Source organism: Haliaeetus leucocephalus, unplaced genomic scaffold (genome assembly GCF_000737465.1).
Source record: "Haliaeetus leucocephalus isolate CR32 unplaced genomic scaffold, Haliaeetus_leucocephalus-4.0 Scaffold657, whole genome shotgun sequence".
Lineage (NCBI taxonomy): Eukaryota > Metazoa > Chordata > Aves > Accipitriformes > Accipitridae > Haliaeetus > Haliaeetus leucocephalus.
The window spans coordinates 4812324-4840262 of NW_010973093.1; the positions used below are offsets into that span (position 1 = coordinate 4812324).

Consider the following 27939-nt stretch of genomic DNA (forward strand, 5'->3'; position numbering starts at 1 on the left):
TAATAATAGGCTGTGGCAGCGGGACACGAGAGGCAGGAGCCCATGAGCCTCTTTGGGGTAAAGAGAGAGCTTGCATTTGGCAGGTCAGTGGTTCCTCGTTGTGTGTTTGCTTTGACCCGTTTGGAGTCATTGATGGCTTCTCTCCAGCGTAGGGAGGACTGAGCGGCAGGGCTGGAGCTGGCCTTGCTGCTCCCTTGGCTCTTGGGGGAGCCCCAGCAGCTGGGCTCGATTTTACTGAGCCCTTTTGGGGGAATTAAGTGTGAGTGGAGGTGGCCATGCTGAGTGCACCAAGCAGAGGGACCGGGTGGAGCCTCTGCCAAGATCACAGCAGCTTCTGCTCCTGCCAGGGTGGAGGTGGGGAGCTGTGATGGGCACAGCCACCGCTGAATACTGAACATCAAGCGTTGACCAAATAAGCGGAGAAGCGAACGTTTTGGGTTAGCTTTGGGAACTACGTGAGTGTGTGGCATAGGCACAGGAATGTGCTGTCTGGGATGAAAGCAAAGACCTCCTTGGCAGGTGGTATTTGTAGCACTGGCAGGCTTTATTTCTTCTTCCTGCGTTATTTTTGTGGATTTGTGTTGCCTCTGACCAACAGGCAAAGAGCCTGTGGGATGGACCCATCCCTGTGGTTTGGGAGAGGAGAGACACCTGCCCCAGGGTCCCTCTGGATGCCAGGGCTGGCGCTGCAGGGGAGGAGGGGATCTCTGCCTGGAAACCTGTTTGATTGCTCACAGTGGGGGCACATTTGGGAATTAAACCTTCTGGGCAAGTTGCTTGTATTTTCATGGTGTCCCAGACAGATGCATATGAATAGGGTGGGACAAAATCTTCCTCCCCCCAACACAGTCTCTGCCAGCCCAAGGTTTAGGTTTGCACCATGAGCCGTGGAGGAGAGGTGAGATGTACATAGCCATGTTGTGAAAAGGTTGCAGCCAGGCATGCAATCCGCAGTTTCACAATGTCCTCGGATGTTGGGACTGAGGTCCCCTCTGTATTTTCCTGCATTGCCACAGGGGCACGTGGACCTTTTCTTCATGTTGGCTGTGTGGCAGCAAGGTGACAGTGCTGGAGGCTTTCCTGGCTGGTACAAGGTTGGCACTTGGGAGTGGGTTTGTGACCATTGCCAGTGGACACGAGCTGTCAAGGACAATCCATGCCTAACGCAAGGAGCAGGAGCTTGGGCTCTGCTGTCACTTTTCCCAGGTTGGACCGGATGATCTTTTGAGATCCCTCCCAGCCTCGGCTGTTCTATGATTCCCATCTGAGTCCATTGCAAGGTGCTGCAGCTGTAATCTCTTGCAGTGTTATCTTCGATGGAGGCTAACCCAAGATTACCTCCTTGCCACAAACACGTGAGCGTGACTTGATCTGCCCCGCAGACGGAAGTTGTGAGAAGGCAGATATGCCTGCAGCAGGTCAGGGGAAGGATGCCTTGGCCCCACAGCCTCTTGTGATCAGGTTGTGGACCTGTGCACCTCCTTTCCTTTGCCAATGTTGAGAGGGATTGGGGGAGCAGAGAGGAAGATGACAGCAGAGTGGGGTGCATCGTTGGCTTTAGGGTTGGCAAGGGTGACAGGAGGCACTAACAGGGTGATGCTTCGCCAGGAGCATCTTGTCTGCACTGCAGTAGAAGCGTTGCGGTGCTCTCTTCCTTGCACTTAACTGAGGGCCTGGTATGATAACTTTCTTCCTTCTTTCTCTTTAGGAGATGAATTAAAATGCAGCACACCACGTGCACAGAAGACAGGATCTACCATGCACTGGAAAGATGTCTACATGGGCTTAGCAGAGATGCTGTCTCCAGCAGATGGGCTGGTAGGTGACCTGTTAACCACAAGCTTGTTCTGTCTGTATGATCTGCTGGCCTACCTGGGCACCTAGGTAAGCGAGAGCTGCTGGTGCTACTGGAAGCTCAGAGGCCTTTTCTCCCTTCCAACGTTCAAAGTTAGAGGTGGGAATCTAACCTAGTCAGTCTTCCTGAGCCTCTTGTTCAGCGTCTTGGTACATCTTCCTACCGCAACAAGTCATGTTAGGTCTTACATATGTAAAGACTCAGCAGAGAAGTCGTGCATCTTGCCAGTTGTCTGTGCATGAGATGGAGAGAGAGAAGTCTTCGTTTGCCATGAGGAAAGACTCCTTTGTGTAATCAGCCAGCCTTGCCTTGCTTTGATGCATGTAGTCCTCAAAACCTGTGGGCGTAATCTCTGTTACATTGTCAGAAGCAAGTGTGGAGATATTGTTATCGACTTTATTTAAATCTAGATCAGATACCATGGTGGCCATAAAGATGTGAGCCATGCTCAGAGAGCTGCGAAGGCATTTGGGATGGCGGTGGTGAGGGTAAAGCAGCAACGAGCAGAAGTCATTTTTGAATGTCATTTTGATCTCTCTTCCTCATACTCACACTTGTAGGCTGCGATTATATCACTCCCAAATCCTCTTGTGGATGAAAGAAATTAAATTAATTTGGGGGGCTGTCAAATTCAGATTTCCTTTTGTCTGTGCAGTTCTTTCAACCCCTCTGCTTTTCTGTTTACCTATAAGTCAACAAAGAGATGCAAATGGTATCCGACCTGCTGCCAAATACTGGAGTAATCCCTTTCGCTGTGCCTGTTTCCACACACCCACCGGAGTGATGCCAGCTTCCCATGCTGTAGCATCACCCTGGGTCTTGGTTCATGCAGTTATGACCAGGACTCCTGGGTCCTTTTGGTCTCCCCACGTTCTGGGAAACAGGCCCTGAAGTGTGACCTGCATTCCTGGTTCCTGGAAATGCGACCTTGCATTTGGTACTGTTACACAGTGTGTGTCCAAAGGAGTTCATCTCGCCAAGCAATTCATTGTGCACTGCATAACTCACCTCTTCCTGTAATTATAATTAATCAATTCCTGTGTCACTCACAAACTGCCCTTCTCTAATCCCAGCCCCTCAGCGCTGGTGTTTGTGTTAGGGTAGTCTTTAAAAAACGACTTCATAATTTTTCCGGCTCATTAGCAAAGACCAGACTATATGGGGCAGGGGTCGGCTGGTGGTGGGCTCTGTTGGAAGCAGCTGTGCTGCCCAGTGATTCCTCATATCTAATGAATTTCCCCCATCTCTTTGCCTGCTGGCTTTCAGTCTTCTTCATGTGGGTTTTGTGGGGTTTGGCAGAATGACCTGGCATTCCTGGGAGAATCTCAGGCGTTTTACACATCAGAAAGTTCCCTTTCATCAAAAGCACTTGTGCTGTTGCAAAAATCTTCAGTGTGACTGGCGAACCTGGTTTCTGCAGTCGTTGGTGGATGTGACATTAATAGCTTTGCTGTGCCCCAGCCCCAGGGTACTGCTCCTGGACAGCCCCCAGGGCAGCACTTCTTGGCCAACGCCTTTAGTGCTCTTCCGTGTGGGCTGTCCAGCCCTGCTGACTTTTAACATGTTTGCTTTGAAAAGCTGCTGTTTCACATCCTACCCCCTTGCAGTTGGAGTAGGAAGTATTTCGTTATTGCAGTAACATAGACGATTTAGGGAAAACAGAGCATAATGCGCAGATGTACCTACACCCCTTAACAGTGTATCCTATTTCTTTTCAAAAACAGAGCAGAAATGTTTTCACATTCTTCTGCCTTCCCTGTGTTATAAGCAACGGATTAATTACTGCTCTCCTGTGTCAGATCCAGGCTGTTACTTATGGCAGGGCTCTGTGCCTCATATAGTCAATGAATCCCTCCATCTTGTTGTTAACTGTACCATAGCCTTCTCCTTTCTCGTTTTTAACTTCTTATATCACTTCTATTTCCCAATTTATTTGCTTTCCCCTCCTTTTTACCATTTCCATACACAAAAATAATCCACACCATGTTGCAGCTTTTTGGGCTGAGATCTTGCTAGAGTTTTGTTCACTTTTAAATTATTTACTGCTTTATTTTTACATGATAATTTTGCAGGAGATTGCTCCAGAGTGGGTGAGTAATCGCTTCCAATGCGTTGCTTCCACCTTGCATAAGTGACTGCATAGCTGAGGTCTGTGAAGTCAGCAAAGAGGAGAAGTGTGAGTGCTTTGGCCATTACAGATTTATACCCTGGATGAGCCTGTGGTCAGCTCTGGGTTCTAAACAGAAACTGTTTCCTGAACTGTAGCATTTATTGGAGGAACCAAGTAAAAATTGTCTCTGACTCACAAAAAACCCTGTTAGAAGAGTGCTAGGAAAGGCAACCTTCTTTTCCTCACGGAGACCCTCTTCAGAGAGTTTGCTTTCCTCTGTGTTGCTCGAGAGAGATGATAGTCAAATCAGAGTGTGCTAAAGGAAGAAAAATATGTTGTTTCTTGCTGGTGAGCAGTGAAACAGGGAGCCTTTGGTGAAGGAGAGTGCTGGGCTTGGGTCTGTCTGCTGGCGGTGTTGGGGATGCTGTACTGCGGTGTCAGAGGTGTGAGAGGGGCTGGAGGATCGTGGTGGATGGGGAGCTGCTGGAGAGGCTGTAGGGCAGCCCAGTGCCTGAGAGGTCCCAGGGATGGGAAGGAGCTGTTGTGTCTCTGCCACGGGGCTGCACACAAGTTGGAGAGGATGAAGGATGCTGGTAAGGGAGGATGGATGAAAGTCACTGGTGAGCTGGAGAAGGAGAGGAGTGTTCGATGATAAGTCTCATGTGGTGCCCAGGGAGTTCTGTCTGCTCAGATCTAGAGAAGCTTAAGATCCTGCTCAATTGTAGTCATCTAAGTACCCGCATGGGGAATGAACAGAAGTCTAGTGTGGGGCTTCTCCAACTTACTCACCAAGTAGTGAAATTCAGTGTCTGAAATGCTTCCAGCATTAAGTGCAGAATTAAGGTGCACTAAACCTTGCTAAACCTTGCAAATTTTAACCTTTGAACTGATTTCTCCAGGCTTGTGGTGGGTGTTCTTGCTGAAATCACTGCCCAGGCTGGGTGGAAGCACTTGGGGTGGCTCCAGCCCTGGGAGGTGCCGCTGTGCCCTGCTCAGGGGGCTCTAAGCAGGATGTGGAAGCTGCGGGTTGGACTGCTGTTCAGTGTGGGATGCATCCCAACGGGATGCTGTGACTGCGGGGCTTTTGCTGTCTCCTGTGCTTTGGGCACTTCCAACCCACCTACTTACAAACTGCTGCGAGTCGGCCCTTCCTCTGGGCAGTCCCTTGGAGAAAACCACTTTATTCTGGTGAGGACGTAGTGGAAATGGTGGGAGTGAGTCTGGGGGAGGGAGGAAATGGAGGTGTCTGCTTTTCACCCCTCCAATTGCGTCGCTTCTGATGGCACGAGGAGCTGATGCCCATCCTGGGCACCGTGGGCGAAGGCAGCTTGGGCATGTGGTATTTCTGTTTTATTTCTTTTTTTTTTTCCGACTTGACAGTTGCCCCTATGAAAAGCGGTGGAGGGGAAATATCAACCACTGAGGTCAGGAAGGAGCTGCTCTGGGAGGAGGGTATCTCGGTGCACTTCTCAGAAAAGAAATCGCGAAGCCTCATCCTTCCGAGGCCGCCCACGGGGCCGCTGCTGCCCGGCTCCTGGCACGCTGCAGGCATCCTCATCGACATCGATAGTGATCAAAGCGAGAGTGTGCGCTGCGCCTGAGCTCCCTCCCGGAGCGGGGGTCTCGCTGCAGCTTCTGCCCGGTGCTGGGTCCCTGCTTGGAGGCTTTGCTGTGGCTTTTGCTTTCCCAAAGGGAGACTTTTCTTTTGGGTCTGTGTCACGTTGGGCTCAGTCTAAGCATGCTGTGTAGGATGCTGGGATAAGCACAGCTTAATCCTGCTTTTGCTGCAGGTCCGTGTGTAGCAGCCCCAGCATCCCAGAGCCAGGGCCATGATATTCTCTGGGCTGCCCATGTTGCTGGCAGATAAATCTGACTTATTCTCCATGTATAAAGAAAAAATAAATAGTGCTGGGTCGCTGTTTTAGTGGAGCAAAACCTGATGGATGAGCATGAGGGCAGGGTGGATGTAAGCAGGTTTTTTAGCTGTGGGGCTTCCCACTCCCCTGCTGGGAGGCCTCTGGTGCCTCTTGTGACAAATTCATAGGATTTAGGGGCTGGAAGGTGAAGTTCTGGTTTGTGCTGCCTGCCCAAGGTGCATCTTTAAAAGCTGATCTCAACACCTCCAGAGCCGGAGATCACCCAGCAGCTCCCGCATGGACCGCTCTCCTTAAAGGAGTTGAGCGGTTTGTGTGCGTGGTTTTACTTCTCACTTGCCGCAGCCAAGAGGCATGTGCCTGAGCTCTGCAAACTCTGTCTTGCTATGGGCTTAGGTGAGTGAGGTGAAGCGTTTCCCCACCAACACAAGACTTGCCAGTGCTTGCACAACTCTATAGAGTGGGGGTAACAGGGAGCACAGCTCCTGCTTGCAGTGATGGCAGGGCGCATCCCTCCACTCGCCTTGGGGACATCCCAAGGCATCCCGGAGCTGCATGCTCCATGCAGATTTGGGGCCTCCCTTGCATCCCATAGTGAGAAATAGGTTTTTGGCAATTAAAAGAGCAAGTGCAAAGTCCAGAAGAAAGCCTGGTTCAATCTTCCTGCATGCCCTTGTGCGCATCCTACCCTTCTCCACCCCAGGACAGGGAGGGTGCCTGGCGTGGTCTGGCGCTGCTGGTTTTGAGCATGCCTGGCACAGTGGAATGAACCCAGTTTGGACTTCATGCTCTGTGCTGCTCTGACCTGGTGTAAAACACTGCTCCTGAGTTGTCCCTGTGATTTGTGGCCTGACCTGGAGAGGTGGCACGATTCACCATCACAGCAAAGCAGCAGCGGAGCATCTGCTCGCGTGCATTGAGACAGAGGAGTGGCTGCAAATAAAACTTTCTGGAGTTGGCTTCTCACCTGGCTGCAGCCTCTCCCTGGCCTGGGAATAAACCAAGTGCTGCTCTGCAGTTCATAAAAGTCCCCTGGTGCTACCGCAGCACCCAGCTGTGTCCCAGGCGGACGCAGGACATCTGCAGAGGGATGCACACTTGCAGGCAGGTGGCTCCTTTCTGCTTTTAATATCATCTGGGGCTTTTGTTGCTGACCTGTGCACATTAGTAGCATCACCGTCCATGCCCAAATAACCTTTTTTAGTCTGGATGCAGGGGATATGGCTGCAGGGACTAACTCTGCTCCCAGTGGTTGGAAAGTGGATGCTCATGACCTGGACAGTGTGCGGAGGGAAGGGAATTCCCACCCATGGCTGGATCCCCTGTCCTGACTGATGCCTGGCCGTGCCAGACACTTTGCTTTGCCGCATGGTCTTTGTTTATTGTGTCTATGATTTCCGAGCTGCATTTTGTTCTTGAGACTATTTTTAGCCAGGATGCAGCTGTTTTGGTGTGTCTTTGGTTAATGCTGCTTTGCCAAATTTAGGAGCTCAGACCCTGGCAGCCTGCTGCTTCCCAGCACTGTTTAGCTTAATCCCAGGGTAATCCCAGTGCCTTGCCATGACCATGAGTTAAGCAGAAATTCTGCTTATAGCAATGTTATTCAAATATACCTGGCTGCATGCTTGTGCTTCGGCTCGCAGTTCCCGTAGAAGACCCCAAAATGGGTCAGAAGACCTCAGGTCTGATTATAGTTGTACGATGCTTCCCTGGAGCCCTGCCCTTGTCCCTGCTACCTGCCCGTCCCCATTCCCAGCTGGTTTGCCGCAGCTCCTCCGCAGGGAAGCAGCCCAGCGCCTCTCCCTCTGCCCCATTCAGCGCAGAATAACGCAGCGAGCCGCTGCTGCCGCAATTTCCTCCTCCCTCACTAGAAGTGAGAGGAAGGAAAGAGCCTGCGTCTTGCTGGGCTATTTGTATTTGTGGTTACGCTCACGCAGGAAGCGGCATTCTCCTCGTCTGGCGATGCACCCCCACGAGGCTCGGCTCCGCTGCTCTCGTGGATCCTGCTCTGCGTGGCCAGGCTTCGCCCTGGGCAGCCGCAGCGGGGCTGGGCTCTCACGGGTGAACTAATCCTCCCGGCCGAAGCAGGACGGGTTGCTTCGAGGCACCGTGTGAGCCCAGGTGCTTCTTGCCGAGGTCAGCAAAGCTCCCGCCAGCGTTGACCGCTTCTGCTGGGCCGGTTGCTTTCTTGACTATCTCACAGGTGCTGGGGATTTCCCTGGAGGATGCCATGCTCTGTGACAATATTGATTTAGTTGAGGAATCTGCCGGAGTCATCCTAGGCAGAGCCATGGCTTTGTGCCATCGTGCTGGCTTGTGAAAGTGGCTCGAAGGAAAACTGGAGCATCACTGACTTAGTGGGTTGCTGTGGCTATGCCCTCGCTGACAAGATGCCACAATCTACGGTTGCGCTCTGGGTGTCAGCAAACCCAGCAAGGTGCCAGAGTACCAGAGGCAAATTAAAAATCGCAACTGTAATTAACAGCGAGTGCCTCTGAGCTTCTTGGAAACTTTCCAGCAGGATCCTTCTCCGCTGGAAAATGTTGATTCATTGAAAGTAAAAAGTTGTGTGGCAGCAGGAGAGCTTTCCCATGGGGGAAGGCTCCTGCCCTGTTTATTCAGCTACAAGCTGGGCATAAAGCCACAGAAAAATAGTGTGTGTCCTGGTGAGCAAATGCCTGTCTATGGCGGGGGGACAAGTGAAGGCTGGTTTTGCAACCTTAGCGCTAGTTTTGCTTGTCTTGGCATTGACCTTCTCCCAGCTGTGCCACGGCAGACCTCTCCCCTGGTTCAAATTCATCTTGTTTTAACACCTAGAAGGTGTGTAAAGGTATTTTTATAGCATGTCTGTATGTTTGATGAATTTTTAGCCTCTGCAGCTGAGAATAAGGTTTGAGGGACAGACAGCATGGCCTGTAGATTTGTGATGAATACCACTGTCCCCTTGCCAGCTCACGGTATCGTTTCTTCCTTGTTAGCTCCAACGCGACAGCCAACACACGTGGGTTGATGTTTATGTTTCTGTGCTGCTTAATAGACCGTGTGAGTGAAAAGCAGCTGGTTTTATATTTATTTTTCCTCTCTGATCATTAGCCCTACTTCCCTGCAGTAAGAGATGCTCTGTTTCTCTTGGTTTTGCTTTTGGACTGAGACTGGAAGAGCCCCGGTGCCAGCACCCCCTGAACCATGCTATGGGCTGTAGCCGAGCTATGTGGTGTCTGCACTGCATCCACTCTTGGTGAAAAAATCCATGGCAATGTGGGATGGGGGAGATGCAAACATGGACCCTTCTCAGATATTTGTTAGGCTGTTTGCTCGAAATTTCCCCTTAACTTTTTTCTACGGGGCTGTGTGTGGTGCCCAGGTCCCTGGGGGGGGAGGAGGAGGAGGTGCTGCTCCCTCCTTGGTCTGCAGATCCTGGTCTGCCGGAGCCGGCGAGCACCGCCTCCTCCCCTGGGATGCAGGGCCGGGATGAATGGAGGCACCCGGCAGCCTTTGCGCAGATCATTTCCTCTAAGACCATCTGGGAGGTGGCCCTGACCGCTAAGAAGAGCGATGGCCTCGGGAAACACCTTGGGCCATTGTCACCGGTTGGGTCCCAGCAGCGAGAGGCAGATGTCTGGAGACGGAGGCCAGGAGGGGTTCAATCAACTGGGGTGAAGGACCCTCCATCCCTTTGCATGGCAATTCTCCTCTCTCAATCTGGCTATCTTCTGGTGGGGTTTTAATACATTTAATGATAGTTTGAAGGTGCTAAGAGATGGAATAAATGCTGGGCACCCTTAACAATGATGCTGATGTGATGGTGCATCTCCAGGGTGTGGGGAAGCTGTTCAGGGGGATGCAGCATCTTTTCTCATGTGCGATGCAGCTGGAGGGGGTTGGATGTGTGCCTGATGGGGAGCTGAATTTTGCAGGGTTTGAGTGAGTTTATAGTTGGGATAGTGCATCTGGGGCATTTGAGCTTGGGGGAGGCAGGGCAAGGGGCCACACTGGTGGGTTTTCTGTGCTCAGGCAGAATGAAGGTGAGTGTCCACCCCTGCCAGGCACATGCCTCCGGCCTCTGCAGCACGCACGTGGCAGCGCAGTCATGTTAGCTACCCAGCCTCCCTGGGGAAGAGGCATCCAACCTAGCCGAGTGCGTTGGGCTGCGTGAGCGAGAGCACGAAGGTGCTCAGGTACGAAGCGATGCCGCTGAGATAGGCACCATTTGGTGAGATTACATCTGTCCAGAACGAGGGCATGAGGTTTTTTCCTCCACTGTGATCTGATGCAGGTGGCAAATACCTTTGCCCTGACCCCTTCCAGTTGTTGGTCCCTCCTGCAACATTCTTGAATGGGGCTGTGAGTGACAGTGGCTCTGTCTCCCCTGCAGCCGGGCTGTGCCTGAACTGCTGGAGCCTGCAGGAGCTGGTGAGCCGAGACGCCGGCAACTACCTCATCCTCGTGGAGAAGATCCTCAGCAAGGCCAAAGAGGTGAGTCGGGAGGCTTCCGAGAAGGGCTGTGGGCTTTGAGGCGGTGTCAGCTCTGGGGCTTGACCAAAATGGAGTTTTGCAGAGCTTGGTAGGTGATTTTGAGTTGTGGTAAGGTATTGCTGGAGCACTGGAGCTTGAGGTGGGGTGATGTTGGGTTGGCAGGTCTGAAGCTCTGGTGGGAGCAACCCTGTGTGTCCTGCTGGCTTTCAGCATGTGGGACCTACAAGGGAAAAACCAGCTCCAATATCTGGTCTTTGGGTACCACTGCAGATCCACAGGGAAGGGTTTTGATTTCCCAAAGTGCTGCTTGGCACCGTGCAGGGGCAGTGTGGGTCACAGGGCTGCGCGGATGGAGCCAGATTTCCCCAGACCTTCCCCTGGCGTAAACTGGGAGCTGCTAGTCCAAATCAGAGCAAATTGAAGGTTTCCTGTTGTTTTTGATGGAAACTTTGCTGCGGCTCTGCCGGGCTTCCTGCAGAGCCAGGAGTGGAGCTGGGACGCTGGGGACCACAGGCAGGGTTTGTGCCATGTAGCAGCCCGGCAGGCGACAGTCAGGTCAAGCAGAACAGGGAGGCGAAACGGCAGTGGGGCCGATCGTATTGGCCTGCCACGGTCTCGTCATGTGCCGGAGAAGCTCAAGGCATCGTCAGTCAAGCAGGGTCACCCCAGGCTGCGGCTCGGAAGACCTCAGAGGAATCGCTTGATGTGGCAGGAAACAGTGATGTGTTTCCTAAATCCTCAGCACTGGGATTCATGTGATGGGGTAAATGCTGCCTTTCATTTTTTGGGAAAGAAAGGCTGTCTAGCTGCCAGGCTGCGGAGCTGATACTAGTTAAGATAGCACAATTTGGTTTGATCTATTTATATTTTTTTTTAATGGCTGGAATTGATCTAGTTGCAGATAGTGTTTTATTACATTAGGGTTTATTGCACTTCGTGCTGTGCTCATGAGCACGGGGAGACAGTGTCTGCAAGTGTATCCTTGAGTCATCACTGTGTCCATTGATGAAATAATTCTGCTGGCTATTCACTGGCAAAGGCTGGGCCAAAAATATGTGGTTTGCACCGTGCGGCCAAGCTTTGCTAGCCTCTTGCAGGGGATGCGCTGCCTGCTTGACTCTCCAAACTGCCTGCTTTGAGCCACTTTCATAGAATTTCATGCAACTCTGCAAGGATCAGGAGCATTGGAGGGCTGGGAGCTTGGCCAAATCTGGCTTCTCGAGCATAAAGGCAGAGTGGCAGCCTGTGCAGATCTGCCTGTCCTATCCATGTGGGTTACTGGGCCTTTAGGGGTTATTTTCCCATGGAGACAAGGGAATCTGCTGGGGCCGGTGGTGTGACGGTGCAGGTTGGGCGCTCGGCTGCACTGCCGGGGAGCCTCCCGGCACCTCCAAGGATGCTTTCAGGTAACATTCATGGTGAGCAACCCAGTTTATCCTTCTGCCCTCGGGCTGTTTCCTACAGGTGCAGGAGAAGTGCGACTACGATCTCGTAATGCCCCTGGCTCTGCTGTTCTACTATGCGGTCCTGTATGTAAGTCTTGAGGCTGCTGCATGTAGCTTGATCCCAGCCCCTGGGGAGGCATGGGGTCTGGGGCCCCGTGAAGCTACACAGAACAGTCACCGAAATCGGGGTGGCTTTCGTCTGAACCATCATGGTCTGCTTTGATCAATTCATCTCAAAAAAAGATCCTTTACGAATCTACAGGGATCAAGACCAAGCAACCGTTGCACAAGCTGTGAGATGAAAAAAATGAGCTGCACTGTTTTTAAGCTTTTTATTTAAAGACGGGCTAATCAGAAAGGGAGACGGACAATATCTCTGTGCAGAGAAGGCAAATTTTTTTCATTACCCTTTATACTTGTGCAAAATATATGGGCAACGCTAATGAAAAGGAGGAGTGGAGCCTTCACAGGAAATACTTTTTTTGATTATTATTATTAGCACAATGCATCATTATCCCAAGGAAATCATTGCTGCCAGATCTTGCAAAAGCACAGGCTGTAATGCGATTCATCTGTATGGATCTGTGGTTGTTAAAAAGAAATTTATATATAGGCTTTGGCACGTGAGCTGCAGCCAGGAGGTTGGGAGGGTGCAGAGCGGATGAAGCTTTCTCAAAGCTGTGCCCAGTGGGGATCCTTTGACCCTTCCTTGGGAGAGGACGGGGTGTCACAGGGTGAACCTCTGCTCCGATCCCACTTCTCCTTCTCCCACTTCCAGCCTAAACCCTCAAGTTTTTACACAGCGCTCGAGGCCTGTGTCCTTGCTGCCTTTCTAACCGTGTTTCCCCGTCCCCCACAGGCTCCTCACTTCCCACCAGGCTCTGACCTGCTCCTGAAAGCCGCCAGCATATACCACAGCTTCCTGACCTGGCCCGTGCCCTACTGCGACATCTTCCGCGAGCTGCTCACCTTCATCAGCAATGAGCTCAAGGCCCCCGGTAAGCACTCCTGCCCTGCCGTGAGGTTTTCACATGCTGCTGGCCCTGCTTCTCCAAAAACGCTCACTGCCATGAGTGCCCCGTGTTTGTTCCTGAGACTGTCCTGGTGTTGCTTTCTCATACCCCACTTGCTTCATGAATCTCTTGAGCGTGATGTCCACGCTTACCTTGTGCATCCCAGCTTTTCTAGGAGGTGAGGACCTATGCCCTCCATCCTCTGGATGATTTTCCCTGGTGGTCCAGCACAGGGTGAGACCAGATTCCTCTGGAGGAGCAGGGCAGGGTTGTGTTTTTGGTGGCTGCCTTGTGTGCAAGGTGGTGGGAGCTTCCTAGAGATTCTCAGCTCTGGACCAGGGTGAATTAGCAAAATGTGTAACTATTTCCTGGCTGCCTTTCAGTCTGGTGGGTCTTTTCCATGGCAAAGCACGTGCTGGCTGCTCCTGCCCAGCCCTGGGCTTTGTTTGAGATGCTCGGTTTGAGATGCTCAGTGGTGTAACTGGGGTGATAACAGTGGGTCCATTCATCGACATCAAGGTGGCTGGAGCCTTCGAGCCTGCCCTTGCGTGGAGATTTCCATAGGGCTGAGGGACTCCCTGGCTCTTTCTTTACAGCTGAGACACTACCTTGTGATACGGCTTTGGGCACATCTATCGGCAGCAGCAGTGCTCCTTTTAATTAAGGACTCCTCATAGATGTCCTGTTGTTCCCAATGGAGCAGGTCTTCCAATTATTTACAAAAGGCCCTTTCTCCTAATCTCTCCGTCTTTTGGTGGCTTATGGAGAGCTGTTATCACACAGAGCAGATTTCAGCCCTTGTTTAATCCTGCGCAGGGCCATGGCAGCAAGACTGGCTCTGAGCAGGACTTGGGAGGCCTTGGATGTGTACATGGGCTGTGGCTGAGGCTGGGGGTGCTTCCCCATGTCCTCAAACCAGGCAGCTGCTTTGGAGAGCCCTGACGGGGATGTGAAACATAGGGTCTCTGTCATGGCAGCAACATCCTGCGGAGATGGGACCTTGTTAGGTGCAGGTGGGATGAAAGATGCTTTCAAAGGAATAAAAAGATTAAAGAAAAAAGCCCCCAAACCCTCTGCAGTGTTGGCACTGGACTAGCTGATTTACCCCCAGCTCAAGGATCCACCAGCATAAATGGCCATGGCCACCAGGCAAGGTCTGGCTGGGCTGTTGTGCTGTGTCCAGCCTCCAGCTCAGAGCTGCAGGACCAGTGCAGACGTGAGGATGCTCGTCCCTTGCTGCTGCAGCTGTGGACTTTCTCAGCTCCTTCCTGGTCACTTATTACTGTGACAGCAGTTGAGGCTGTGTTTTACAGACCCCTGGGAAAGCCCAAGTGCTGGGGGTGGTTTGCTACATCCTGCTCTTGTGCCATCACCACTGTCACTGGTGCCTGAGGCTGTGTGAGCTGGGGACTTTGGTCCAAAAGTTTTTCCCCTCCTACAAGCATATGAGATTCCCCCACCCCTGCCAGAAGATGCCATGTGGGAGGTGTTGGCCTGCTGGGCTGGGCAGCCTGGTGCTGCCCCTCGCCCCAGCCTGTCCCCGCAGCTGGAGCCAGGAACAATGAAAATGTGTCCTCTGCTGGTAAGCTGGCCAAGCCCTTATACGCTTGTTGCATGGCCTCTGTGACCTGCTGCGAGGCTGAAGCAAAAGGTTTTTATTGAGATGAGGGTAAATATTAACTGAAAACAAGCTGCTGACGATATTTGCTAAGAATGCAATAGCTTTTATCTGCAAACAGGGGCTGATGCCTCTGCAAGAGGGGTGAACACTGCCGTAAGCAGGGGGCCTGTGTGGATCAACACGAGGTGCCTGTGGGTGCTGGGCAACCCCCCCGCCTTGGGTGCTGCTCCCAGGCTGCTGAGCAGCAGCTGGGGTTCGGATGTGGCTGCCTGCAGTAATAAGGGTGCTGGATCTTGTGGACACCATAAAATCTTTCCCAAGATGTACCCCAGTCCTGCTGTTTGGGGTGTACACGGGCTTCACTGTTGCCACCCAGTCCAGGTCCATCCAATGTCACCTGGGTGGGGTTCCCTAAGGCGTCCTGGGGACAGTCCCAGGGAGGCATCCAGGGACTTGGGCTGCCCATGCCAGCCTGTCTTCTGCTGGGGCCAGTCTGGGCTCCATCCCTGCGGGAGAGAAGGTGGTGGTGACCTGCTGTCCATAAGTGAGATCCAGGGCCTGGGGTGCTAAAGCAAGTAGCAGAAGCTGCTAAATATCATCCATGCAATTCACATTCTACATCAGCAGTGAGGAAGAAGGGACTGGGGATGTAGCAGCTCTCCTGTCCTGTCCTTTGGTTGCTTTCCCGTCGCTCTGGGCTTTCACCCTTTACATCCCATGGCTCCCTTGCTCCTGGGCTGCTGCCCTTACATGGTGGCCATGCCTTGTCCCCATAAGGACTTTTGGTGTTGCCATGTCTGCTCTGGGCAGCAGCTCAGCCAGGTCAGCACCGTGTTAGGATACAAATTCGATGTGCTCCTGAGGCAGAGCGGTCTGCAGTGGTGCCATGTCTCATGTCCTCTGCTCTCTCCCCCAGGGATCTCTTTCCAGAGGCTGGTGAGGACAGAGCAGGGGCTGCCTGTGAAGAACTACCAGAGCTCCACAGTGTAAGTGTGGCCATGGGCGCTGCTGGTGCCACTCTGTAGCATCCCCAGTCTCACGCTGCTTAAGATGTAACGGTGTGCCGGGGAGGAAAGATGGATAGCTGGGCTGAGCTGTGGGAAGAGGCAAGGAAAGTGGCTGTGGCATTTCCACAGCTGCGGGTCAGGGTGTGTGGGCTCCCCGTGTCGGTTTTCCCACAGCCCTGCTTACTGCAGGGCTTCAGATCTGGGTGAAGACAGCTGGGGAAGGCAAAGTCTCCTCCACAGGGAGTTGCTGATCTTGGCACATGTTGGAGAACAGCCAGCAGACACTTCGATCTGCGTGTTTGGGAGCCACCACCCCAGGGGGGTCAGAAGCGAGTCTGTCCCAGTACAACGATTAATGAAAGCCTTCCAGCTCTGAGCACAGTCACCTTATTTGAGGGCCGAACCTTTCCTCCTGCCATTTCCTCCTCATTTGTAAATAGGAAAATGAGCCTGGGTAGCGTGTGCCCTTCCTGGCTGCCGTGCCAGCCCCAGCTGCAGGGACAGTCCTTCGTGCATAGCCGCCTCCACTCTGTGCAGGAGGGGTGTCCTGCTGTTTTGGCTTGTCCACTCATGCCGTGCAGCTCTGGATCTGCACCTGTATCCCACCCAGCTGCACTGGTGCTGCTGTGTTGCTTTCCCGGTACAGCTCTGCTGCTCTACATGCTTATACAGGTGGAAGTGCAACCACAGATGACTTACAGCAGAATGGCTGTATTTGCATAAAAAGCCCTGAAAACCTGGCACAAAGCCGTACACAAGCTGAACCTTGCACTTAGTGAAAGCTTGTGCCCATTGCCTGAGCTTTCTAGAACCAAGCACACCACAGCACATCCTTAATTCAGAGCCATTTTTGCTCACTGAGCTGGATTGCTCTCATCCATGAACAGAAGCACATGCTCGATGGGCTGCAGGTTTGGGAATTCAAAGCCTGTGGATATTCATGTTGTGGTCCACAGCAAAAATGCAGCTGAAGGATGTGGCTCTTCTCATTAAAGCCCAGAAGTGATGCTCTGATCTGCATCTTGCAGGGGGAAGATGCCTCAGGGGCATTTTCTACCCTCTGCTTCATTGCGTGTGCTGGATGTCCGGTTAGGACAACTGGCTGTTGGGCCAAAGCCGTGTCTGGGGTTGATTGAACAATTATTGGGCTGGTGATATTGCAGATGTGGTAGGAGGGATGGTGCCGAGGAGCAGGGTGGAGGATGCTCATCTGTTACCCGCTGCCTGCCCATAGCTGGCACTGCAGCATGGGCCTGGCACCCCTGCACAGCCCCAAGACCCTCCGGCTAACCCAAGAGGATGCTGCTGTCTAATGTGAATTTGTCCAAGACTTTCATGTGCCACCAGCATCCAAGCCTGGCTGTCCCGGTCTAACCGCTGTCCCCTTGTCCCTAGAACGGTGCTGCTGCTCAACCGCTCTGAGGTGCAGAGCGAGTTCCTCTCCATCGCTGAGAAGCTGAGCGCTAGTGAGCACCCGCAGCGTGCCACACTCGTCGTGCTCCTGGAACACCTCTACCAGGCCAACTTTGGCACCCGCTGTGACCTGGACAGCCTACACCGCCTCCTGAAGGTAGGCTCAGAGAGCTTTGACTTGGGTAATGCTGCGATGCCATTGGGACCAGTTTCATGCAGTTGGCTGATGGATTTCCTGACCAAAATAATACTTGATCGACAGAAGAAAAAACGTTTTGGTAACTTCTTGTAGGAAAAAGTGTCTCTTCCTTCTCTTCTTAGGTTAGACCTGAGGTCTACACTTGTGTTTTGTGAAGTACGTGGGGGGTCACTCGCCTTTTACTCTTTTCCCCATCTCTAAGTGGAGAGAGGAAGTGCCCCCAGATTTGAAATGCAGCAAAAGCGTTCATTTGACCAGAGAAACACTTTGCTTTGCTGTTTGGGGGGCAGAGGGGCAAAAAATTGTGAAGAAAACGCATTAGGTGTTTTCAAACACATTTTTTTTCTTTGCAAAAGTTTTGGGGGACATGAAAGGGGTAGGAGGAAGTGAGTTACTCAGTGGTAGTTAGTGATCCTGCCCAAAGACCTGTGTGTTGCCTCTGTGGAGGGACCCCCTCGATCTCTCGCCTTGGCTCTGCTCCCCCTAGTCCAAGACGCTGGAAGAGCTCTCGGAGATCTATGCCAGTGCTGCCGACGCACAGGAGATTGCAGCCACCAGCAGTGACCCTGTCCTGGCCCGGGAGCAGCTGCAGTCCGTGCTGCGGGACATCGCTGGGGCCGCATCCTTTCCTGTCATCGCCGGTGAGAAATCCCCCCATACTCCTCTTTTTCCTCCAGGGTTTTCTGCCAGCTCAGCCCCTGCAGTGGTGAGGAGCAGTTTCGCAAAGTTGCAACCTAGCACAACAACAACTACAGCAAAAAAACCACCAACCCAGGTCCTGTTTCATAACCACATGATGAACCAGAAATGGTTCGTCATCCTTCATTAAAACAGGACAAAACAAAAAAATTCTCCAGCCTTTGTGGGTGACATGAAAACTTTAATCAGAAACCAATGGTAACAGTGGTGTCTGATGGCTCTTAGAGGTGTGAAATGTCCCCTCGTCCCAATTGCATGCAACTTCATGGGGATAACGACAGCAGCATTGGTGTTCTGCATGACCTGGGCTGCCCAAAACGTGTGTGGGGTGGATGGCATCTCCCACCGGCCAGGAGCGCTGTCAGGAGCGGTATTGGGGGTCCCTGCAAACTAACTCCTCTCCCTCCTCTCTTCCCAGGTGAGGCTCAGCCCCGCAAGCTCCACACCATCCCCATCCCCACCGCTCGCTGCTACACTTACAGCTGGGATCAGGATAACTTTGGTAAGCAGAGAGGATCCCCTATCCCTCCTAGTGAGACTGTAGCCCTCTGCTCCCCCATCACAGAGGTTGTTGAGCAGCATTTCAGCTTGGCTGGGGCTCCCACGTTCAGCCGGGTATATGACACAAACTGTGGCCAGAGCCTGGAATAGCTGATAACAAATGGTTGGTGTTGGAGGGAGAGATAACGCAGTGGATGCCAGCGTCCCCTAGATGGGAAAGGATGTACATGTCAGCTTGGGCATGATGCCTGCTGTGATCACAAGTAGAGACCTCATCCGAGCAGTAGGCACAAGGCACTGGTGGCCCCAAAACACATGTTGCCAGAGACAAATCATTCAGGGCTTTATCTCCTGGGCAAAGTTGTGCCTTGCATAAAGCTGGAAGAGGTGCATTGCACCCGAGTCTGTGGCGATATTGGTAGGAAGGGAGACCTTGTTTGGTAGAAAGCTCGTCTGCAAGGAGTAAACCTTGCTCGTGCCCTGGAAATAATTGTTGCTAAAAAAGCCTGACCACACTGAGATGTCAGGGCTCTGTGGGGTTGAGATCCCTTGGCTGTTACAGCTCTTCCCCCACCCACAGCAGGGATCGCCACGAAGCAGGTGCCTTTGCCGTGCTCTCAGCCCGGCCGCAGCAGTTTTGCAGGGGAAGCAGCGGCTTCTCCTTCTGCTGAGCTGGTCTCTCCAGCTTCTCCATTCCTGGAAGACCTTTTCTGTTCCTGTGTAGGTTTAGTGTTTTTTGCCTGCTGGCCCCAGCAAGCTGGACCAGAGCTCTGGTTTGGGCTTTGCAGTGAGTCCAGCCTTGCCAGGAGGCCACCCGCAGTGGGGTGATTTGGGGTTCGATTAGCCAAATACCTTGCTTTCCTCCTGCCCTCTGGTTAAACCCGAATCAGACGTGAGCACGTTGTGAAATATGTGTAGGAAGAAAGCAAAACCCCAACTGGTGTTTGTCTTTCGAGAACCCAAACAGAATGTGACCTCAAGGAGAGAAACACGTTTTGTTTTGCATTGCATCTGAGTGCCTTATGGAAATCTAAAAATGTTCAGTAGGAGGTTTTCAGCTCCTTGTTTGAAACCATGCAGGATCAAAGACAGCATTGGCCACGCTGTAGTTGTGTTGTTGTCTGGGGTCATCGCATTTCCAGTGGTTGTGCTGGAGCCCGTATCAGACTTGATCTCCCTCTGGTCAACTTTCAGATATCCTCAATGATGTCCTCAGCAAAGAGTGCAGCGTTGTTGAGCCCATGGCCTCCGAGAACGAGGAGGATGAAGAGGAAGAGGAGGAGGTGGAAACTGATGGCTGTTTCCCCGAGCGGGACTCACTGCTTTCCCCCATCTGTGCCATTTCCAAAGATTCTGTGTACTCGGCGCTGTCAGAGGAGGGATCTAAGCCCTCACGAATGTCCCTCTTCACCACCTCCAAGGACTCCATCTCGGAGCTGACGGTGGTCTCCAGAAAGTCCCTGAAGTCATTCGTCTCCAGTCTGAAGGACTGCATGGACAGCGGGTATGCGGAGGACAGCGACGAGAGCTCCCTGGACATGGTGGGGAGGTCGGAGCTGAAGGTAGAGAAGACCCACCACAAATACAGACACACGCTGACCAACAAGATCTACAAACTGTTCAAGAGCAAAAGCCAGCTGGTCTTGAGGAGGGACCTGAAGGACTGCCCAGACATGGGCTCGCTCTCGCTGCCCCTGCGCCGGGCTGAGAGCCTGTGCACCCCCCAGGCCAAGCACCGCGTCCCGGCACGCTCCCGGCGCGCTCACTCGCTGCCGCAGCACGTCCTGAGCCAGCGGCTGCCGGCCTCGCTCACCCCGCGGCACCTCAGCCTCCACCGACGGCCCTTCCTCAGCTACGACGAGGACGCCAAGGTGTCCACGCTGCGCGTTGTGGTCTTCGGCTCCGACCGCATCTCGGGGAAAGTGGCCCGAGCCTACAGCAACCTCAGGTGAGCTGGGTGGTGCGGGGGATCTGGCAGCAGGTACCCAGCCTGCTGGGACACTCCGGAGAGCTTTGCTCACCCAGCCCTCTCCCACCTTCTCCTAGGCTCAAGGAGAGCACCTGCCCTTCACTGACAAGGTACTTCAAGCTGCAGTTCTTCTACGTCCCCGTGAAGAGGAGCTGCTTGGCTCCATCAACCCCACTGATGCATCCCTCCCCGTCCCTGGGGGACCCACAGCTCCGGGCCTCGGCACAGACGGTAGGTGTCCTGCTCGCCGCGGGGCTTGTGGTGCCACCGGTGCTCTGCTTGGCCCCGAGAGTGGTGTGTGAGGAGGCCAGCGGGGCAGGCTGAGGGGAGCATTGGTGTCCCTTCCACCAGCCCCAAATGTGGGTTGAGGAGCCTGGGGGGACTCCTGGAGTGACCCCAGTGTGTTTGGTTTCAGGATCCCACCTTGTCTGGGATGGAGAGCAGCACCAACGACGTCTCCCACTACATCGGCATGTTGGACCCATGGTACGAGCGGAACGTTCTTGGGCTGATGAACCTGCCCATGAATGTCCTGTGTCAGGTACGTGCATGCCAGCTGATAGGGCTTGGCATCCCCCTTCCCTGAGGTACAGGGGAGCAGAGCGGAGAGCTTCTGCTTAGCACTGGACCACCACGATCCTGTACAGGAAACTGTGCTACAGGGACATGGGATGGAGATGGGGGCATTCCTGGTGGCCAGGAGGAAGGTTTCTGTCCTCAATGGGGTGGGACGGCCAGTTCTTGCCCTTGGGCTGTGGTTACCACATACCCCATCAGGCTTGCGACTTACTCTCTCACCACAGTCTGCCAAGCCAGAGGCTGAGCCCCAGGAGGACTCCCAGGAGCAGCTGCCCATCCTGGCAGACATGATCCTCTACTATTGCCGCTTCGCCACGCGCCCCGTCCTGCTGCAGCTCTACCAAACAGAGGTAGGCAAAGGGGCTCAGCCCCATCTTGGCGAGGGGGAGAGAGGGGTTCTTCTGCCTGTGCCACCAACTTGGGACCTGCCTGTGAAGCGGTGGAGTGTGGCACAGCCACCACGTGCTGGTACGGTGGAGCTCGGTCTCCTCTTATTCTCCGGGTGCCCACGGTGCTTTGGCTGATGCTCCTGGCTCTGGGATTGAGAGCGTGCTGGTCCTGCCCAGACGACCCTTAAGTCACACAAGCAATTTTCCATCCAAACACCTTTCCCCATGACACAAAGCGACTCCTGTCAGTGCTGACAGGTTACATTGCTGGAAGTCCCTCTAGGCTCTGCTTTCCAAACCAAGCCCCTCCATGAAGCCTATTTTCCACACCCTGCAGTGTGCACGGAGCCGACGTGGTGGGGAAGGTTGAATGCGTGGCTGCAACAACTGCTTTGGTGCTGTGGCACAGGACCGGCTGCAATGGGGATGTGGCAAGCAGAGTTGCTGCTGATCATGGGATTTGTGTCACCTAAAGCGATGCCCAGATCCTGCTGTTAGGCTCATCGTGGGTTTTCTTTCCAGTGGATTAGGGAGTTTTCTTTAAGTAAAAATTAGGTTTTTGGGTTGTTTTACTTGGTGGTGGTCTGTTAAAACAGTCTGAAATACAGCTAAAGGGAAGTGTCACCCAAGGCAGTTGTTGAAAGGTGTATTTTGAAAACATGAAAGGATTTTCCCAAACTGACCTGTTTCCTGTAGAAAGGAGTAAGAGGGGTGAACATTGCCTGGCACGGGCTGGGTCTCCTCACCACCATGTCTTCACTCTTCTCCCCATGGCAGCTCACCTTCATCGGGGGAGAAAAGATGACTGAAGTCTTCATCCATTCCCTCGAGCTGGGCCACTCAGCGGCCACAAGAGCCATCAAGGCATCAGGTCTGTAGCTGATTCTGCACCTGCAGCCTCAGGGTGGAGGTCTGCAAACCACTGGGCTGGGAGATAAATGGAAAGAGGTGTCTGACCCCAGGCTGCATAATGAGCAAAGCTCCAGACATCTTTTCACAAATTTGGAAGTAAAGCATCATAATTCTTGCATTCCTCTTCAGCAAAGAAGCCGTGGCAATGCCGTGTTGTTTTTATTGCTGTTAACTCTAAAACGTATTTGCAATAAAACAGCTTCAAGTCCATTTCCCTCTTTTCATCAGCACCTGGCCAAATGCAGCTCTTCATCTTTTCTTTTTGCTGCTTTCTGTTGTTTATGTTTTGTCCAGGAGCATCATTTATAAAATCCCTCTTTCCATTTCCTTAGTTTACTGGGCAAAGCAAGGTTTGTCCATGTGCTTGGAGCCTTTCTGCAAGGGAGATCCATGAGCTTTTATGCTAGGAATTTATAAAATTATCAGAGAGAAGAGGCAATGGCAGAAGCATCCGCCTGCAGCATGGTCTCCAGCTCCCTCCTGGGTAGCAGTGACAACATGCTGTTTGGTGCAGTGCAGCTCGCAGAGACATCTCATGGCCAACCAATAATACTGCATTTAAACTCATCACTTAATTTTTTTTAACCAACTGCTTTTCTGTGATCTCGCCTTGTCTTTCTAAACAGAGCTCATAAAATATCTTCCATGTGAAATGTCACCACCCTGCTCCCCCAAAATACAGGCTTGGCCAAGACCTCTTCCCAATAACTCGTGAAACCACCAATCCTTCTGACTTTGATTTTTTTTTTTTTTTTCCTTGGGTTGTCTGGCAGCACACCACTTAACATCTGCAAAAAATTATCCAGGGGAAAAAAAAAAGTTACTAAGTGTCAGGCACAGTATTTCAAGGCTAATTTAATGTGGGCAGAAATATGCCCGGAAAAACAGGAGCTGGGTTAGCAATGCAGCCTTTTATTGCTTTGTGTTTTCCCTGGAGCACTGACCCCTCTGCACCGGCTTAGCCAGCACTGCTTTCAGTTTTGCAGAGCTGCTTGTTGTGCTTTGTGTTGAAATTTGTGCACTGGATTAATTGCTTTCTGGCAGCTTTTAAGCCATCTTTTCTTTTTGCCTTTTTGCTCCACAGCTGTGTTCAGCAAACCATTTTTTTCTCCCTTTCTGTAGGTACTGAGTGTGCTGCTGTATCAGTAGCCAGCTGAAGAATGGGCATAAAAGGCCACTGTGTGACATTTGCTCCTTGTTTCGTGCAGGTCCAGGCAGCAAAAGACTGGGCATAGATGGAGACAGAGAAGCAATCCCACTAACACTACAGATCGCCTACAGCAAGGTGAGTGCACAGGACTGGCACAAAGACAAATGGGGCAGAAAACCACTTCAGTGCTGGGCAAACATCTCTCTCTGCCGGGGGCTGAGGGAGGCAAATGCTGACAGTCGTGCTGGAGGACCCTGAATTCAAGCCCAGACGAGCCAAACTCAGGCTAATTGTCTACTTACTGGCTAATTGGGGGTGGCATTCCACTCCTGTTCAGCCCAGTAAAATAGGGAACGTGCAGTCAGTTTCCATAGACTGAACATGTACTGGGTGCCACTTTACACTGGTGGACTTTGCTTCCAAGGAGCAATCTGCTGCTGCTCACAGCAGTCCTCCTATTTTGGTGGTCCCTTTGCAGTTATTTAGTGTTAAGCCTGGGCAATTTTTGTAAATCCAAGGTTAAATCAATTTGAATGCCTACTCAAATGTTGTGCAGCTCCAGGTAATTCCAGATCTGAGCTAGTTCAGCCACATGGTTAGGGGTGGGAGGCAGGGTAACATCAGCCTGGAGCGTGGCATCTCACGGGCTTTGGTTGGTCTCTGCAGACAGCCATCAGTGGAAGAAGTCACTGGAATGACGTTGAGAAGGTCTGCACATCTGTCAACCTTAGCAAAGCCTGCAAGAAGTATGAAGAACTAGGTGGGTAGAGGTGGTCTTTGTGGCTTTGCATAAGGAACAATGGGAGGGACTGGTGGAGCAAGAGGATACTGTGGATCTTCTCGCTGGAGCAAAGCAGGGATGTGTGAATGCAGGAGAAAATACATGGAAGGTGCCTGGTGTTCCCTGAGGTATACTGTAGTCCTTGGCTGTCCTTAGCACCACATCAGGGATGAAGGCCATTTGATTTCCCATTGTCTGAAAGCTTCCAGCCAGAGAAATGGGATGTCCATTCGGGAGAGGGCTGGGACAGTCCAAACAGCAGGATGGTCACTGGAGAGTGGTGCTTTCCAGAGCAACGGTCCTTCAGTAAGGAGAAGGAGAGACAGGTAAAACTGTTGTCAAATGAAGTAGGACCCAAGGGAGAGGCTGCTTGTCCTGCTGTCTGCAGCAGCTTTCAGCAGGCTCTCGCTGAGCTGATGCTTCAGCCTGTTTTCTTTCCTGCAACTCAGAGATAGCTGGCTGCCACGTGATTTTGCTTCATAAGTTTTTTTTTTTCCTAATCAAGTTTCCGATGGGGTATTAATAAGGCTCAAAGCAGCAAAGGTTTTGCAAAGGATTTAAAAGCAGCAAGGTTTTTAGTCTGTGTGTATATTTAGAAGCAATACCTGTTCATTCTTGCTTAAGAACTGCTGTTTTGGCCATCAGACACCCAGGTCTGAGTAAACTGAGGGTTTTTTTTTTTAAGTTCCTCTCCTTGTGTGCTTTGTGTCTGGTAGGTATGTGGTTTGTGAGCAGAGTAGTCCAGGCAAACGGGTGATCTGCCAAATAGGAGACAGCTCCTACATGCCTCCCAGAGCTTGACCTAAACCTCTATCCCTCCTGTTGCTACCCCATCCATGAAGCCTTTCAGACAACTCTGGAAAAAAACCAGCAGGAATTAATTTCTCACCTCCTCTATACATTTTGAGTTGGGTGTTTCTGTGCTAGTTCAGGAGCTTTGCTTGTGCTGCCAATGCTGTGGGTTTGCTTCAGGGGGTGTCCTCAGTTCCCCATTGGGGAGAAGCTTCTCCTTCATGAATCTCTTCCTTCCAATGGAAACCCAGTCCCCTTGATTGTCTCTGCTGTTTTTCACATTCAGCAGTTTGACCACAGGATGTCACTGTAATTCCAGACACGAAAAAGCATCTCCAGGTGGACTGCAGGAAGGGCCACGCTGGGAGAGCTAGAATTTCCTCGCGACAATGGGCCAATGGGTTTTCTCCTGTCTAGGTCCTAGGATAGTTACATTTTGCTGCTTTGTTTGGAAAGCAGTTGGAAATTACTCTGAAATTTACCTCTGCCTCTCTGATTGCTTTCTTTTCATGTAGGTTAGCACTGGGGAAGGAATATTGTATTTTCCTTGACAGTGAGGTCCTGCTGACAACCACTGTCTCTGGGATGCTTTGAGGGGTGGAGGGACCACTTGGGTTCCCACCAGTGGCCCAGAAGCCCCAAGTGATAACAGTTTTCTTTTGTTACAGCCTCAAAGACAGAGTGTCTCAACTTGACCATGACAGAGGTGGTCAAAAGGCAGAACTCCAAATCCAAAAAAAGTTTCAATCAGGTAACTCAAATCATGGTGCTTTTACACTTGATAACAGGATGTCAGCCTGACTCAGCTGGGAGGGAAGCAGGGCAGGAGACAGTAGCTCCTTGGGGGATCTGTTTGCTGTTGGCCACCAGACCTGCTTTAGGGGTGTCCATCTCCCCTGCTCTCCTTCCCTGCACAGGGATAATGCACTGATCGTGGCAGCTCCCTCATTTGAACTCTTTTTCTATCAGCAGATCAGTGTGTCCCAGATAAAAGTAGACAAGGTGCAGATTATCGGTCTCCAGTCCTCCTTCGCCGTGTGTCTGGACCAGGATGAGCAGAAGATCCTGCAGAGTGTAACCAGGTAGGAACTGCAACGTGGCCAGCCGCCTGCTGCAGTCAGCACTCCTGGGATGGTGCATCCTGTGCGTAAGGACTCGTCCATGAAACCACTGGGGGACGAGGTCCTGAGCACCATGGTGGATCTATGCCAGATGCCCAAGCTGGGTGATATAGCTCCAGGCTCTGTAGTGCAGCTGAGCTCGGGTGGGATGGATGGTTCTGCTCAGATCCCAGCAGTAGTTTACCTTCATAACTGCCACAGTCTAAAGGGTGGCTCCCAGTCAACTGTTGAACTCTGTAAAGACAGCTCTTTCAGCAAGACCAGTCATAAGGCAGAGGAAAGCTATGCAGCTTAAATGAGGTGTTTGAAAAGCACTGGGCATATGAGCAGAGCCTTCAACTTCTAAACTTCATTTGGGTTCTCCACCACTTTTGGCATACCCGTTGCAGAAGGAACCCGTGATCTTCATGGGAGGGACTGGGGTAGAGCAAGAATTGTTCCTTTGACTGTTCATCCAGCAGTTATGTCCCTAGGGCATCAAGTTGGCTCCCCAGGTGATGGAATTTGAAAACTCACTGTAGGCAACATAATTCCATGAGCACAAAGAGATCAAACCAGTTGATCCACGAATCTTAAAAATGTGCAAGCATTTTAATTTCTCCCTCAGAGAGAGCAGAACTTTGCAAGGTTATGCTGCCTCCAATGGAAAAAGATTTTGGATCTTATTTCTTAAATAACCCCAAAGAGAAGTGTTTTACTTGTTTGTTGTGCAACTCAGGGGGCCAGTGGGAGAGTTCAATGCATGAAATGGAAAAGGAACTACTTCCCTCTCCCCAAAACTTGGGGGATGCAAAAGTTCTCATTTTCCCTAATGAGTTTCAGAAATTACTTTTTATGAATGCTTCTGCTCTAGGTCTCAATCTGAGCCAGCTTAAAGACCTGAACTCTCAGCACTCATACTCCAGTCCTGTTAAAGATTGCACTGATTCCTGTTTGCAGATATTTCTGCTGCACCTGAGGACTGTGATTCTCAGCCACACACCTTACTTATATCTTGGTTTCTTTTTGTTCCCTTGCAGGTGTGAGATCTCTGTGTGCTACAAACCCAGGGACAGTGATCTCTCTGCACTGAGAAGGTCCTCTTTGCCTCTTCAGGACCCCTCCGAGTTTCATTCTCTCCTGTGTTTACCCATTGCCACCTTCAGTGGAGCACTGCCATAGAAGAACCCTGTGTCCTCTCAGACCAGACTCCCATCCAACACCAATATAGGCTCAGAAAAAGGAAGCTGACTGTTGTCCTTTGGGCTGGAGACCCAGCTGTTCTTGTCCAAGACATCCTGCAGCCAAAGCGTTAGTGTGGCTGAGCTGCTCCTGGTCTGGGCTTAGCCCATCCTTGGGAGATGGGAACATTGGTGTTGTGTTCTGGTATCTCTCAGGGTTCCTCAGCAATGGGAGGAAAGTGGTTTTCTTGAGATGTCCACCTGGTTCAGCGGACTGCCAACACCGGCATTGGGAGGGCAAGGCAAAGACAGTGATATTTTCCTGCCAGCAAATGGTGCTGTGGCTGTATTTGACAGTGACTGCAAGGCCACTGTGATCTGGGGGAAGATCATGGGGGGACATTTTGGAAAATGGATGTCCTTGGCTGAGTGGTGGTAGGTGGCCTTCAATGCATGTGGAGTTGCAGATCACCCAACTGATGTCCTGATGGCATTTCACCTGTGACAGGTCGAGGATGCTCAGGACAGTTCTTTGGGGACAGGCTTTCTCAAGGTTTCCTTTAAATTATGAACCTTGGGTGTCTTGCAGAGAAATAGTTCAGAGCAGAGCAACCCAGCTGAGGCCCAGAAAGACCCCAGCATGGGTTGTATACTGCTGCTTGCGTTCCAGTGAATTGAGTGCAATAGGCCATACCAGGGCATGGAGAGCTTGTCATGTTTTTACTGTAAATCCAGGACTTGCAGCAGGTGAACTTCCAATTTCTGCAGAATTTCTGAGTCCACCCATGAGATGTACTCACTGTTCAGCCCACGTTCTTGCATCTCGCTTCCCAGCACTGTACGCTAGATACATCCCAGTGGCTGAATCCTCAA

At 51.9% G+C, this 27939-nt stretch overlaps 1 protein-coding gene across 2 annotated transcripts; it reads left to right on the plus strand.

Annotated features, from left to right (window-relative positions):
- On the plus strand, positions 1–27667 carry PIK3R5 (phosphoinositide-3-kinase, regulatory subunit 5). Of its 2 annotated transcripts, none has more exons than XM_010579438.1 (19): positions 1–83; positions 1709–1818; positions 10215–10315; positions 11780–11848; positions 12620–12758; positions 15311–15380; positions 16797–16971; positions 17501–17654; positions 18131–18214; positions 19408–20161; positions 20260–20413; positions 20598–20723; positions 20986–21111; positions 21928–22021; positions 23271–23347; positions 23879–23972; positions 25454–25536; positions 25758–25867; positions 26926–27667. In XM_010579438.1, exons 2-19 carry the CDS (start codon positions 1722–1724, stop codon positions 27065–27067), a joined length of 2649 nt encoding a protein of 882 aa, XP_010577740.1. In that variant the 5' UTR covers positions 1–83; positions 1709–1721; the 3' UTR covers positions 27068–27667. The 2 variants fall into 2 exon arrangements, with proteins under 2 accessions (XP_010577740.1, XP_010577741.1); XM_010579439.1 differs by having other exon boundaries at positions 23879–23976; positions 26926–26984.
- Positions 27668–27939: the final 272 nt, after the last annotated feature.